The sequence below is a fragment of the Buteo buteo genome, chromosome 18 (genome assembly GCF_964188355.1).
Source record: "Buteo buteo chromosome 18, bButBut1.hap1.1, whole genome shotgun sequence".
Lineage (NCBI taxonomy): Eukaryota > Metazoa > Chordata > Aves > Accipitriformes > Accipitridae > Buteo > Buteo buteo.
The window spans coordinates 28,979,929-28,993,545 of NC_134188.1; the positions used below are offsets into that span (position 1 = coordinate 28,979,929).

A 13,617-nucleotide genomic window follows, 5' to 3' on the forward strand; every position below is an offset into this window, starting at 1 on the left:
CTGTGGTGGGACCAACCTTGTCAGCCATCTCCACCACAGGTCCGGCTAATTCCTCCTCCCAGGCGGAGTCCTCGTAGTCCGAGTCATCTGCAAAAGCGGAGGGAAGATGCTGGGAATCAGCTGGGGTGGAGTTTGAGGGGTCCCGTCACCCCCCGCCACCCCCCTGCCTGTCCCCACCAGCACGGGGACGTGTCAGCGCTGGAGCCGGGCAGGGAGGACGCCGGCACGGCAGGTTTCCCCCCCTTGCTCTGCCCTTGGCAAACAACCGCTCCGTCGGTGCGACAACAAGGGTTTTATCAAGGAGTCTGGAGAAGAGCAGGGAAGGGCGAAGTCCTGCTGGTGGCAGCTCCCAGCACCGTCACGACCCTCCTGGCACTGCCGAGGGGGCTTGGGTGCCACCAGCCCCAGCACCACGGCTTCATCCAGGCTCTGGTGCCTCTGCCCGGGAGCCCCTGCTGCTGGGGGGTCCCAGGGGCTTTTCCTACAACTTGTTTTTCAAGGTGGATTTCCCTCCCTCCCCCTCCGTTCCTTATCAGCTGTTGGAGAGACTGGAGCAGCGAGTGGCTCTCGAGCCTGTGCACCCATGGGAAATAAGATCCCGGAGAAGGAGAGGAGCGAGGAGCCGGTTCCTCCTCACCCAGCACCCATGGCAACAGAAATCCAGGCCAGCAAGCACCCATCCCACAGGGGACAAGTGGCCCCAGACAGCCTGTCCCTCGCAGACACCCTCTCCCAAACCCTGGTGATAACCTGGACGAGATTTCTCCCAAAAATCCTAATCCAGAGGATGCTGTTAACATCCAGGGAGCCCTGGTGCTGGCGGCAGGGCAAGGATGCTCCCAGGCTGCATGGGGATGAGGGGTGCGGGCAGATGCTCTCCCTGGGCATGTCCCTACAGGGACCCCCCCGCTGCAGACTTTGCAGCACCCAAAACTTGCTGGCTTTTGGTGCAGAGGAGCAGCAGACCCGTGGGGGCACGGGGCAGAAGCAGCTTTCCTCCCTGCACCCCCCGACAGAAGGATAACCTTTCTGTCCATGCCTTCTCCTAGCTTTTGAAACACACCCCAGCTCCCAGTTAAACCAGTGCCCCTTCGTGCACAGCTGCTGGTTGGGCTGAACCCCGGGCAGGCACCCAGTGCCCCGCAGAGCCCTGCCCTTCCTCTTCCTTTCAGCAGAGCTATTCAAGCTGGATTGGAGCTATTAAATAAAGAGGCAGATAAAACTGAGTTATTGCTGTTACAGCCCCCAACCAGGGCTACTCCCCAGGCAATGCCCTGGGACTGGAGCTGTGCCCCTCCACGGGGGTCCCCAACTCAGCATCCCTCCCTGCAGCTGCTCGAGCCCTGGTGACCCCCCCGAGGAGGGGGCTGGTGGGCACAGAGAGCTTCTGAAGGCTGCACAAGGGGTCGGGGGTCCCAGCAGCGGGACTGAGAGCCGTGTCCTGCTCCTGCCGTGCTCCCCCAGCAGCCTCCGGCCCCCACCAGCCACAGCTCGGGGTCATCTGAAGGCGTACGGGTTTAACATCCCTGATGGGTTTATTTTTCCTCCATGAATTGGTGCGGTTGCTTTCCGAGTCTGTGCAAACCCTTTGCTCCCCCTCTCTGGAGAGAGGGTTCACCCAAATCCCCAGCCTGGATCTTGCACCCCATGAGAAACCCCAGCCCAGAAGGCAAAGAAGGGGATGGAGGAGGGAGAGACCCAGGCAAGGCTGGGCAGGACAGACGGACTGACTGATGGGGGAGGAAGGCACAGCACCCATGGGATGGGTGGTGGTGGATGGGGAGACAGACCCAGCCAGACATCCCAAGGGAAGATTTGGGACAGGGGAAGATTTGAGGGCCCCAGGCTTGGCCCCCCTCATACTCACCGAACTCGGGCACGAAGGGGAGGTTGGCCTTGGAGGGCAGCTCCGGCGGCAGCGGGGCCGGCGGCTTCGTGCGGGGAAGGAGGACTGGCGGGGATGGGGGGACTGTCAGGGGTGCTCTGTCGGGGACGGGGACCTCCTCTTTGGCAGGGATGCTGCGGGAGAGAGGAGCAAGCGCTGCCTTACACCGTCCCCGGACCTCCCCTGCCCTGCCTTCCAAACCCCAACGCACCCGCGGCCATCGGCGTGGGGTCCCGGGGTGAAGAGGACCCCCAGCACAGCCAGCTTGAAACTCCCCTCAAAGGGATCAAACACCCCAAACCCCAGCAGACCCAAGCCCACAGAACAATTCCTAACAGCCTCCCACGGCAAAGGCTTCGCCTTGCTCAGGTTATACCGGTGCTTTACCAGCCTGAAAATATTTTCTGGCATCCAACCTCGCTTGCCTGTCGCTGCCGCCACGGCTCAGGTTCCTTCTCTGGCTCTCAAGGACACCAGAAGCCGCCTACAGCCTTGAAGCCCACGTCATGGATCAGGTTGTTGGGTTGTTTTTTTTCCTCCTCCAGTCTAAACAACGGCGGTGCTGCTTCCTCGACTGGTTTGCAGGTGGCCATGGGGTCCCCCGAGCGGGACGGGGGTCCCGGGGATGTTCCCTTCCTACCAGGGTCCCCGCGGTGGGGTGGGCACAGGAGATCTGGGGCAGCGAGAAGCCCTCTGGAAATGGACCCTTGGGCTTCTCCTAGGTCAGTGAGCAGCACTCCGTGCCCCCAGCCCCAAAACCTTGGCCAGGGGAGGAGAGGGACCCCGGGGACTCCCCTCCTGCCTGCAGAGCCCCTGGGAAGCCAGGCTTGACCGCTCCTGCCTCCCGTTCTCCGTTTGCTTCCTGCCTTCCCGACAATCGCAGGCAGACGGGCAATAAATAGAAACCTCTGGGGTTATGGTATTTTTAAGGGCAGGAAATTAAGAGGAAGTTTCTTCGGGGTATAAAAATATGAGGCACCTGACTGACCAGCCCTGGAGTCAGGGAGAGGGCAGAGGAGGCAGGCAGGGAGCGGGCAGCTCTGCCTGCTCCCACCCCGAACCCCTCGCAGCCCCACAGCGAGCCCCAGGGGACCCACACGCTGGCACCGAAGCCACCGTCCCCATCCCTGACCCCGCTACCTCCCACCGCAGCCCCGAGCCGGAGCAGCCGGTCCGTGACCCATCCCACCGAGCACCGAACCCCGGCACGGCTAACGGCATCGCCCCACGGCCACGCAGGAGAAGGCTCGGCACGGCCACGGCTGCCACCGGCACCCGGCGGTCCTTGGGGATGGACAACCCTGGTGACTCCCAGCCCCACGGCCGGTGCCCGAGAGCTTTCCCCCAGCTCGGGGGTGAGCTGCGGAGAGAAAACTTCTCCCTCGGCTGCCCGCACCAGAGCAGGGGGAGGATGGCAAGCGAGCGTTGGCTCTCCTCTGGGTCAGGCTGACCTCATTTCTCAGCAGCCATTTCCATGGGAACCAGCCACAACCATCCATACATTAGGGAATGCTGGCAAGGGAGGGCAGGGGAGCGCAGGCAGGAGAGCGTGGGCAGGGGAGCGTGGGCAGCGAGCTGTCCCGCAGCCCAGGGCAGCGGCATTGCTCCCAGCAGCCCCAGGCAGGGGCTTGCTGGGGTGGGGGGGGGCTGCCACCCAGGGGTGCGGGGACACGGGGACAGGGAGGTGACAGCGTGCAAGCCACAGAGCCCCCCCACCCCGGGCAAGAGCCCGGCTGGGGTCTGCATCTCCACGGCCACCCAGGATGGTGTTTGCCCCCCCCCCCCCAGACCGGGGGTGGGGGGTTGCAGTGCCAGCCCCAAGGCCAGCAGCGAGCCGACGGTTCCCCGGCTGTCTCGTTTTCTGCAGGCGCGACGGCCAAGGACAACCTCTGTCTTCTCGTTGGGGATATCTCAGGAGGGTTTAGGAGGAAATTGTTTCCACCCCTGCCCCAGTCCTGCCCACCCCCCCCCGCCGGGGGCTCGCAGGACAGGCAGCCACAGAACCCAGGCGCAGATAACACCCCAGTTCCCCAAAACACCCTCCCCGATGCTCTGGCCGCTCTCCAGGTCATCCCCAGCTGCCAGAGCATCCCTGGGCCTCATGTCCCCCCACGGCTCCGTGGGGCGGCGTGGGTGCCCCATCGCCTCCCGCACCCCCTGACGCCCCCCCATGCTGCAGCCGTGCCCAAAACCGATGCCGATCCTGCTGCGGGCAGGGTCAGGCTGGTGCAATGTCTGCCGTTAGAGAAGTGCCAACCGGTGCTTTATCTGCTGTCCTTCTCCCCACCAGCAACGGCTCGCCTGCCCCCCCTCCCCACGGCCAAGCTTGGGGCAGCGGGGGGGCTGCTCTCCCGTAGGCAATGCCACCCCAAAGCCAAACCACTGCCGGGGCCACCGCCACCCCCCAGCCCTGGGCAAACACGGAGAAGGAACCTTCTGCCATCACCTTCTCGGACATCGCTCACTGCTCTCCTACACCCCACCCTGGGGATCAACCCCCCCCAGCTGCTTGGGGGGGGCTGCTTTGCACCCCAGACCGTCCCCCAGGCACGGGCAGGGGGTCCCCTCGTCGACAGCCTCACCCCGTGATCGGGATGCAGACGTGAGCATCCACCGCTGCCGTGGGTCGGAACCATCAGCGGCCAAAATCGGCAGTGGGGGAGCCGGGGGGAGGCCCATCAAATCCGGCTGCTTTTGGGAGCTGGTGAGAAGCGCTCGCCACCGTGGCTGCCGTCACCTCGTGGGAGGTGGCATCGCGGGCGTTGTCATCGGACATCCCGCACCCAGCAAGGCTGAGGCGTCCCCGTCACCTCCCGTTCCCTGGCACAGGGATGCCCGGGGTGCACCAGTGCAGTGGGACCCTGGGGGGCTGGGGGGGACGACAGACGGTGGGACCCCAGAGGTGAACGCAGCATGGAGGAAACCACAACACGACGCTCGCCCTCGGCAGCTCAGACCCCCCCCCAGCCTGGCCCCAAGCCGCTCTTGCAAAATGCCAACCGCCCCCCCACCCCGGGCCGTTTCCCCTGGAGGGGGTGGGCAGGAGGGTGCGGGCACGGGGCCCCCGCGGGGCGGCCACCGCAGCAACCGAACCCCACGCCGCGAGCGAGGGGCCGGGAGGAAGCACCGGGGACCACGGCGGTGCAGCCGGAAGCGAGGGGAGCCGGGTGGGTGGCATCACCCCAAAAATGCCGGGCTGCCGCAAAGGCCCCCACCGCACCGCCGGGTCCCTCGTTTTGCCCCAGGCTGCCTGCTGCCTGCGCAGGCAGGGATGCCTCAGCTCTTTCCTGGACCTCGTCCTTGGACATCCCTCCCTTGGGGGCACCCCCGCCTCCGGGGGGGGTTTATGGTGAGGGGCTCATCCCACCGCAGAGCCAGGGCTGCCAGGGCCAGACCCACGCAGCAGCCTCAGTGCCTGCTGGCAAAGCAGCCGGGCAGGAGCCAGAAATGCCGGCATCAGCCTGGATGCAGCAGGCGTCACCCCCAGCATGGGCAAGCATCACCCTGACGTGGGCAAGCACCACCCCAGTGTGGGCAAGCATCATCCAGACATGGGCAAGCACCACCCCAATGTGGGCAAGCATCATCTAGACATGGGCAAGCATCACCCTGACGTGGGCAAGCACCACCCCGACGTGGGCAAACATCATCCAGACGTGGGCAAGCACCACCCTGACGTGGGCAAGCATCATCCCAGATGCGGGCAAGCATCACCCCGCTGCTTTAGGCCCCTGGGCGGGCCGGCAGCGTCCCCCACAGCCCCAGGGACCTCCGTGCTCACCAACCGCAGGCAGCCCGGGGCAGGTCCCCGACCATCTGGGCAGGGGAAGGTGTTTTGGGGGCGGCAGCAACACCCCTGCGGCCGTGGCGTTCCTTCGGTCCCAGCCATCGGGCACCCTGGTGCACGTCACCAAAGCTGGGCACCCCGTTACCCCCGGGGGTGCCCAGGGAGCCGCAGCGCAGGTGGCTCACGGAGCATCCCGGCACGTGCCACCCCGCACGCGGAGCCGGGACCGCGGCTCACCGGTGGCTGCGCCTGCCCCAAACAGCCGTGGGCTGACTCACGCCTGCGCCCGCCTGAATGCACCCCTTGTCTAGGCTGGCACCACCGCACCTCCTCCGTCGCCGCGCCTGGCTGGGCACCGGCACCGACACCGGCACCGACACCGGCCCCAAACAGACCCGGTCCCTGTGCACGCACCCATCACCAAGGCCATACCCTGCTGTATACATCGGCTATAGGAACCGAGTACGTGCCTGCTATAGCAACCAAGCACCAGCATGCTGGATATATATGCTAGAGTAACCAATTAACTTATCCATACCCTACCGTATACACCCACAACAGCAACCAAGCATCAGCACGTACGTACCCTACTGTATATATCCACTGTAGCAGCGAGGTATATATGCTACCATATACACCCACTGCAGTTACCCAGCACCAGCGCATGTACTCGAGGATGTATTTATGCATCATTTATACCTGTAACGTATACACTACACGTGCCCCAGTGCACGCAGACGCTGGGGCCCCGCCGTCCCCCAGGAGCCTCAGTGGAGCCTGATGAGCGCAAACTGCTCAGAACCACAGCCCAAGCCGCTGGGGCGGCCATCCCTCCGGCTCAGCCGCCGGCACCCGGTGAGGAGGACACCCGTCCGCTCCGGCGCTGGACACGGCGCTGCCAGCTTGAGCCGAGCCGAGCCAGAGCCTGGCCGGGCGCCCGTCGGCCCTGGAACGCAGCTCACGGGGGACCTGTGCGGACCCCGCGGCCGGTGGGCACGGCTGTGCCATCACCGAAATCCCCGGGGGGCAAATCCCAGCCCCAGAGCTTGCAAAACCTTCCCGGTGCCATGCCGGAGCTGGGCACCGTGCCCCGGGGCAGATGCCCACGTCCCCTGGGGGAGCAGGAACTGCAGGGGGGACGGGGGGGGGGACACAACACAAATGTTGCCCACGGCACGGTCCAGCTGCTTTTTGAGCCACCCAAACTTTCAGCATCTGCAAAATCCTGCGGCAAGGTGCTCCCCGGCCCAGCTGCCCCCAGGGGAGCCCAAGGAGCTCCCAGCACCCCCCCACCCCAGACCAGCCCCGGCCACCCTCCACGGTGGCATGCGGAAAGTGCCGTGACACCGTCTCTTCCCTCTTTGGGGAAGCCAGGGCTGCCGGGGACCTGCCCTGCAAACCCCCCTTTTCCCAGCAAAGCCACCGTGCCGTGCCACCGCAGCCAGCGACCCCCAGCCCCGCACCGCCTTTCGGGGAGCAGCTCTCCCCGCTCGGCCCCCCCCCCCGTTCGATCCACCGGCCCCCGAAAGCGCAGGCAGGGGCAGGAAACGCTCGAGCGAGCAAAAGGAGGCAAGACTCGCGCCTCACAGCACGGCCAGCGCTCGCTTCCCCTGCAAAACTCCCACCAGCCCCGCGCCGCCGCCATCCATCCTACCAACGCCGCCTCGCACCCAGCGCGGTGCCAGCGGTGCCGTCCCTACCTGGGAAGGCAGCGGGGATCCCTGGCAGGGCCGGATCCGGCGTCGCTGGGAACGTTCCGGCGAGGCCGGCCGGCGATGCCGGCGATGCCGGTTGGGGAGCGGAGCTCGTCACCCCGAGCACTTCCTGCACCGCGCTCGACCGCAAGCGAAAAACTTCCTGAGCTGGCCAAAGTGGCGGCATGGCCGGCACCAAACCGGTGGGCACCGGCCTTGCCGGGTACCGGCATCCCCCCGGTCAGGGCAGGATGGAGAGTGGCTCCAGGGGGGATTTTTGGGGACCACCTCGGTGCGGAAAGGCAGCGATGGGGACAGTCCCCGGGGATGACCGCTTCGGCGGTGATCCGGAGCCCCCGGAGCCCCGGGAACAGGCGCTTGCCCACCCCATGGGGTGCCAGCCCCCCCCCTCCAGCTGAGCCCCCTCCCCAGCTTGGCATCCCAGCCTGCTCCCCGGCTGCATCGGCACCAGGCAGGGGGCAAAGCACGGGCCGGGGGGGGGTCATCTCTTGCCTGCCTCAGCCAGGCAAGGGCAGGGGTTCTGCCCCCAAAAAGCCTGCTGGGGCACAGGGATGGGCAGCTGGGGGGGGTACAGCCACTGTGCCCCCCCCGTTCCCGTCCTGACTGCACAGACACCTCAGGGCAGGGGGGGGTCTCATCCAGCACCATCACCCAGGGCTGCAGAGATGGGGCAACCCCCCCCTCCCCGGGAACAGGGCTCTGCCTCCCCTTGGGGACCAGCCAGACCCCCCCAGCACCAGCAGCACATCCCTCGGGTTTGGGGGGTCCTGGGGAGGCAGGGGGGCCAGTGCTCTCACCCAGGGGCTACTGTCCCCCCCCCCAGACTGCCAGAACCCCGCTCCCACCCTTGATTCCATGCCCGCCTGCTGTTCTGCAGGATTTTGGGGTGCAGCATCTGCGGCACGGTGAGGGGGCAGGGGGTGTGGGGGGGGCTGGGTTAGGGGAGGTCATGCCGTGGAAGCTGCAGCAAAAGCAGCCCAGCCTGGGTGCAGCAAACCCTGTTTTTGCAGGGAGGTGCTGCGGCTCAGCGCGTGGGGGGGGGGACGGGGGGACGGGGAGGGGGGAGCACCAGGGTGGGGGGACATCACGAGAGGGCTGCGAGCGCTGCTCTCGCCAAACCCCAGCCTGTTCTCTCGTGTCATCCGGCCGCACCAGCCGGCAGCTGCCTGCTCCCCCCCCGGCTCCCCCCCACCTCCACCACCGCGCTGCGGTTTGCTGTCTGCCCCCACAGGGTGTGACGAGTTCCTCGGGCCTCAGCGCTGCCCGCGCTGCAGGCAGGGGGATGACGGGGGTCTGCATGCCCACTCGCTGCCAGGCACTGGGCGGGGGGGGGAGAAACCCAATCCCAGGACAGGCTGGGGTGACCGGGGAGGGGGGGCCTCATCCAGCCAGTATAACAACCCCTGAGAGGCGCATTGAACCCGGGAGAGAAACGAGATGCAGACCCCGGCAGTCACGGGGGCCGTGGTCAGGATTTGGCCACTGTACGCTGGCCGCGCATCCCCCCATGCATCCCCCCAAGAAGGGGATGGGGACAAAACTGGGGTGTCCCTGGGGGTGACACCCCCCCCCCCCGAGACAGTGTGACACTAGAGGGCACCGCTGTCCTGGACAAGAGCAGCCACAGCTCCTCTCATGACCCCCCCAGCCTGCTTGGGCCCCCCAGGAGATATGCTGGGGATGGGGGACAGGTACCCCAGGGGGATGTGCTGGGGTCTCTGGGGGGGGTACCCCCAGGCAACCCACGCCATCACCAAGTGCACCCACCTGAGGGTCCCACTCACATCACAGCACCCCCCCAAGGGGACCCTGCCTCCTCGGGGCACCCTCAGGCTCAGCTCCCCCCCCCCCCAACTCCTACAGCCCCCTTACCTCCTCTGGGACACGGCCCTTGGGGGCAGCACCGGCGGGCGGCTGGGCGGCGGGGGGGTCTTCAGGGACTGGCACTTGCCTTCCAGCTGGTGACGCTTGGCCGGCAGCGGTGGCAGGGGGGGTCTCGCCCTGCTTTCGGCCGGGGGCTTCTCAGCCACGGTTGGTGGCGAGGGCGGCTCCGGGGCCGGGGGGCGGCTGCGGGGCACGAGGGGGGGCTCGGGGCTGCCGCTCGGTAGCGATGGGGAGAATTTGACGGGGGGGCGGCAGCCCACCCTGGGTGGGATGGGTGGGGGCAGCTGGGTGAAGTTCGCACCCCCCTCCGGCTCTAGGACCGGGGACCCACCGGGCACCGCCGGGCACGGGGGATCCGGCTGCTCCGGCTGCCCCGGCACCGCCGCGGTGCTCAAGCGGAAGATATGGCGTTTCATGGGCACGGGTTTTCTGACGGGGGGCTGAGGGGTCCCGGCGGGCAGGGTGGTCTCGGCAAAGGCTTTCTGGAGTCCCAGGAGGATGCGGCGGCGGTGGCCGGGCAGCACCACGCCGAGGCGGGTAAGCGCCTCGTCCGTCAGCGCCCGGCAGTCCCACACCGTCCACAGCTCGCTCTGCTGGAAGCTCTCCACGTACTGGTCGAGGTGGAGGGCCGCCAGCCAGGCGGCCACGGGCAGAGACCCCCCGTCCTCCATGGTGGGGGCCTGGCCGCAGAGACCCCACGCCGCTCAGTGCATCTCCTGCGCCCGGCGAGGCTCAGGACGGCATCAGAACCTGGGGACGGAGAGAAGCGGGGATGAGTGGGGGGTCAGGATCGGTCCCAAACTACGCACCAGCTGAAGCCCAGGGTCCCAGAGCTACGATTTCGCAGTTCAGCAGCGTGGTTTCCAGAGGGGCCTCCTCGCCTCCGACCCCCCTGTGTCCCCAGCAGGATCCGGCACTCGGGCACCGGCACCTCCCCTGAACCGAGGGGGCTGCAGGGATCCGGGAACGCCGGGGGGGTCCTGATTTAGGCATCTAAATGTAGTTGCCATCCCCACCGAGGCTTGCCAGATGACGGCATCACGCGGCACCGGCACGCTCACCCGGCCGCAGCATCACACCGGGAACGGCTGGCTGCCCCCCCAAGGGCTGTCTCCCCCCCCGGACGCAGCTCCCTCCCACAGCCCCCATTTACACCAGCGTCAGGATCCGACCCTGCGCAGGAGGGCATGCGGTCTCCCAGAGGATGCTCGGGCAATTATGGGCTAATCGATGGGGAGCGGAGGCGATGCATCAATAGCTGCAGAGCTCCTGCAGATGGGCAGACAGCCACCCCCCCAGAGCCCCCCGCTCTCCCTGCCCTCAGCCTCTGCCCGAGCGAGCCCGGGTGGAGGGACAGAGAAAGACGGACGGATCCAGAAGGCTGCACCTCACCAATGTCAGACAAAGCCTTTGCGTGGCAACGGGATGCTGAGAGGAACCCCCGTCCCCTCTCCCGGGCCGTCCCCAGCCCCATCAAACCCACAGGTCCCAAAATGTTGTCTCCCGAAGCCCCACGAGAGCAAGCGCAAGCTCTCGCTGGCTCACAGCCTGCCTGGTCCTCGGTCGGTCTTAAATCTGGTTTGGGGGTGAGCTCAGGGCTTTAGGAGAGGGGCCAGATCCTGACCTCGTCGTGCAAACACGGTCCTCGCTGCCCACTGGGCCCGGCCCGGGCAGCTGGAGACCCTGACCCAAACACCCACCGAACTGGGCATCGCTCCCCAGTTCCCAGCCTGGTCCCGGGGTCCGGGCAGGCACGCGAGCCCCGGGTAGGAGGCAGACCCCAGCCGTGCTGGCACGCGGGCTGCGCTCCTCCCGGCACTGCCGGTGACCCTGGCGCACATCTTATTTTGGGTTTGCCAGAGGCTTTTTTAGATCTGCTAAATAAGAGGCAGAGGATTTCCTGGTGCTGTAAATACGCCAATCGTGAAATCTGCCCGTCAGAGTCACATTTTCTCTGACTCAGGCAGCTCTGACCCCTCCAGCCAGCACTTGTGGTTTCGGCAGCGAAGACGGTCGAGCGGCTGCCACCCCTGCCTAACGCGAGCAAAGTGGACGGCAGGGCAAGGCTGGTCGTCCTCCCGGCACTAACCGGGCACAGCCGAATCCGGCAGACCCCCGCAGCGGTGCGAGGCCCTGGCTGGCAGCAGGGCTTACCCGGCGACCCCCACGTCTCCAGACACCGGCATCCCGGCATTGCCACAGGGGTCCAGCCACGGTGCCTCTTCCCCGGCACAGCTTGGCTTTGCTTCAGGCTGCAAAAGCCGTGCGTCCATCTCCTGCCGAGGAAGGAGCAACGGGGACGCCGGGGCTAGCTGTCACCCAGGGCTCCTTGCCGGCTGCACCAGAGAAACCAGCAGCACCCAGGACCTTCCCACTGGTTTCAGCCAACCCAGCCAGCAGCACAAAAATCCCTGAAGCAGCATAAAACCCAACGGGCCACGCACACGCAGACCAGCCCTTTTCCTCTCCCACCCGTGCAGCTTAAAAAAAACCAACATTTACTCTTAAAAATAGACAAGTGACGGTGCTGGGTGACATCGCTGTCACAGGACGTCTGGTGCTGCCTGCGCAGGCAGGCTCCTTCCCCAGCCGGTCACTGCCTGCGACACGCTTCTTGGCAAAATCCCACGGAGGAGCTGAGGGAAACGCGGTGGCACCAGTGGGGGGGTCCCACATATGTCCCCTCCCGGCAGGAGCCAAGGAGTCACCGCGAGCGTCGCACGTAGCCACGGGTGACGGCAGCCCCAGCCCTGCCGGGGCCAGCGAAGCCGCGGTGGGACCGACCCATCTCCGGCAGCCAGGAATTTGGGGTGGCATGGGGGTGGGCGCACACCCAGGAGCCCCCCCACCCCGGGCACAGCGCGCAGCCTTGCCGGGAAGAGGAGAGTACGCGGCGGTGGCACCGGCGGCACCAGTTTCACCACCGGTTCTGCTTTTGCACCAAGTGGGAAGCGGATGGGTTTGTACCACGCAGCTGATGTGGGACGCCTCTCCCCGTCCCCCCCCACCCCGGGACGGACCCTGCGCGAGGCGAGAGCTGCACCCGCCGGGCGCTCACCTCCGCTCGCCACCGGCACAACCCCGGCACCAGGCACGTGCCGGCGGAGCGCCGGGGCGGCCGTGGGGCCTCGCCGCTGCTCGCCGGGGACGGGGACGAAGCTCCGGCGAGGGACCCGCCGGGTCCCTGGTGCAGCAGGCTGGCAGCTCACCATCGCCCTTCGCCCTCGCCCAGTAAATCATTCATCAGGACCTCGCTGGGTTCCCCTCTCCGGTCACTGGTCATTTAGAACCTCTGTCCAAAAAGAGACGAGGAAATTCCAGAAACAACCCGGAGAGCCGCCGTAACCCAGCCGGGCGTCGGGGACCGGGGGGGGAGGGATCACCCCAGCCCTCGCCCCCGCCGCCCCTTTCGGCTCTCAAATCCTCGCCGTGCTTACCCACCGCATTCCTCCCCGGGATTAGGCAATGCCGCCGAAGCTGTTTTGTAAGAGACTTAAAGGCTGTAAGAACGGCGTGACGAGGGGCAGGCGGGGGCTGTAAACCACCCCCAGGACCGGGGCAGGGATGGGCAGCTGCCTGCAGACCGGGAGGATCAGCCGGGATGCCGAAACACACCGCGGGCTTGTAGCAGCCGGGGACAGACCCCGCCAGCCCCATCCCAAGCCCGCACTGCCCTCGTCTCCCCGATCTGGGGATGGAGGACCTGGGGGTGCCTGGGGATGGTCCCCACCGTCCCCATAGTCCGGACTGAGGGGCTCAGCCATCCCCTCTGCTCTCAAACAGGGGTGCTGGCAGCTTTTCTGGGGGGCTCCCACAGCCGCCGCATCCTCACCAGCCCCACTCAGATGTCCCCAACCTAGCAGAAGGGTTTGGATGCTCTTTTTCCCTGGCCGCCCGCACGTGAGCCCCAGGAGGGCCGAGCATCGTGCTGGGCTCCTGGGGCTCAGCCTCCCCTGAGGCACCAGGGACCCCATCCACCCCCATCCCTGCACCAGCGTCCCCAGCCTCGGGGGACATCCTGCACCCACAGCTCCTTTTCCGAAGCAGAGTTAAGCAAGAAAACGGCCGTGGCCTCCCCTTCGCAGCCACCCCACCCGGGATCCCAGCCCACACCAAAGCCTTGCCGTGGCTTTGCCTGCCGGCAGTGCCGGGCAGCGCATCGGCTGCCGAGCAGCACCGCCAGCGTGCACAAGTGGCCCCGGCACGCGCCGCAGCAAACCAGCCGCTCCATTTCAGGTTCGCCCAACGCCATACACCACAGCTTTCCTGCCCAAGGGTCTGCTCCAGGGTTACCCACCCCTGGGTGCCACACGCGGGCACAGACAGGAGACCCCAAGCCCCCCGTG

At 66.7% G+C, this 13,617-nt stretch overlaps 1 protein-coding gene across 5 annotated transcripts in view; it reads right to left on the reverse strand.

The window, feature by feature from the left end:
* Positions 1-10,021, reverse strand: part of ARAP1 (ArfGAP with RhoGAP domain, ankyrin repeat and PH domain 1) — a 79,306-nt gene extending 69,285 nt beyond the window's left edge. For 4 of the 5 annotated variants that reach the window (XM_075050313.1, XM_075050312.1, XM_075050315.1 and 1 more), the window contains exons 1-3: positions 9,260-10,021; positions 1,868-2,019; positions 17-87 (exon numbers count right to left, since the gene is read on the reverse strand). In XM_075050313.1, coding sequence (XP_074906414.1) covers positions 17-87; positions 1,868-2,019; positions 9,260-9,942 — 906 coding nt within the window. In that variant the 5' untranslated portion in view covers positions 9,943-10,021. The remainder of the gene's footprint in view (positions 1-16; positions 88-1,867; positions 2,020-9,259) is intronic. The other variant, XM_075050314.1, reaches the window with a different exon arrangement.
* Positions 10,022-13,617: the final 3,596 nt, after the last annotated feature.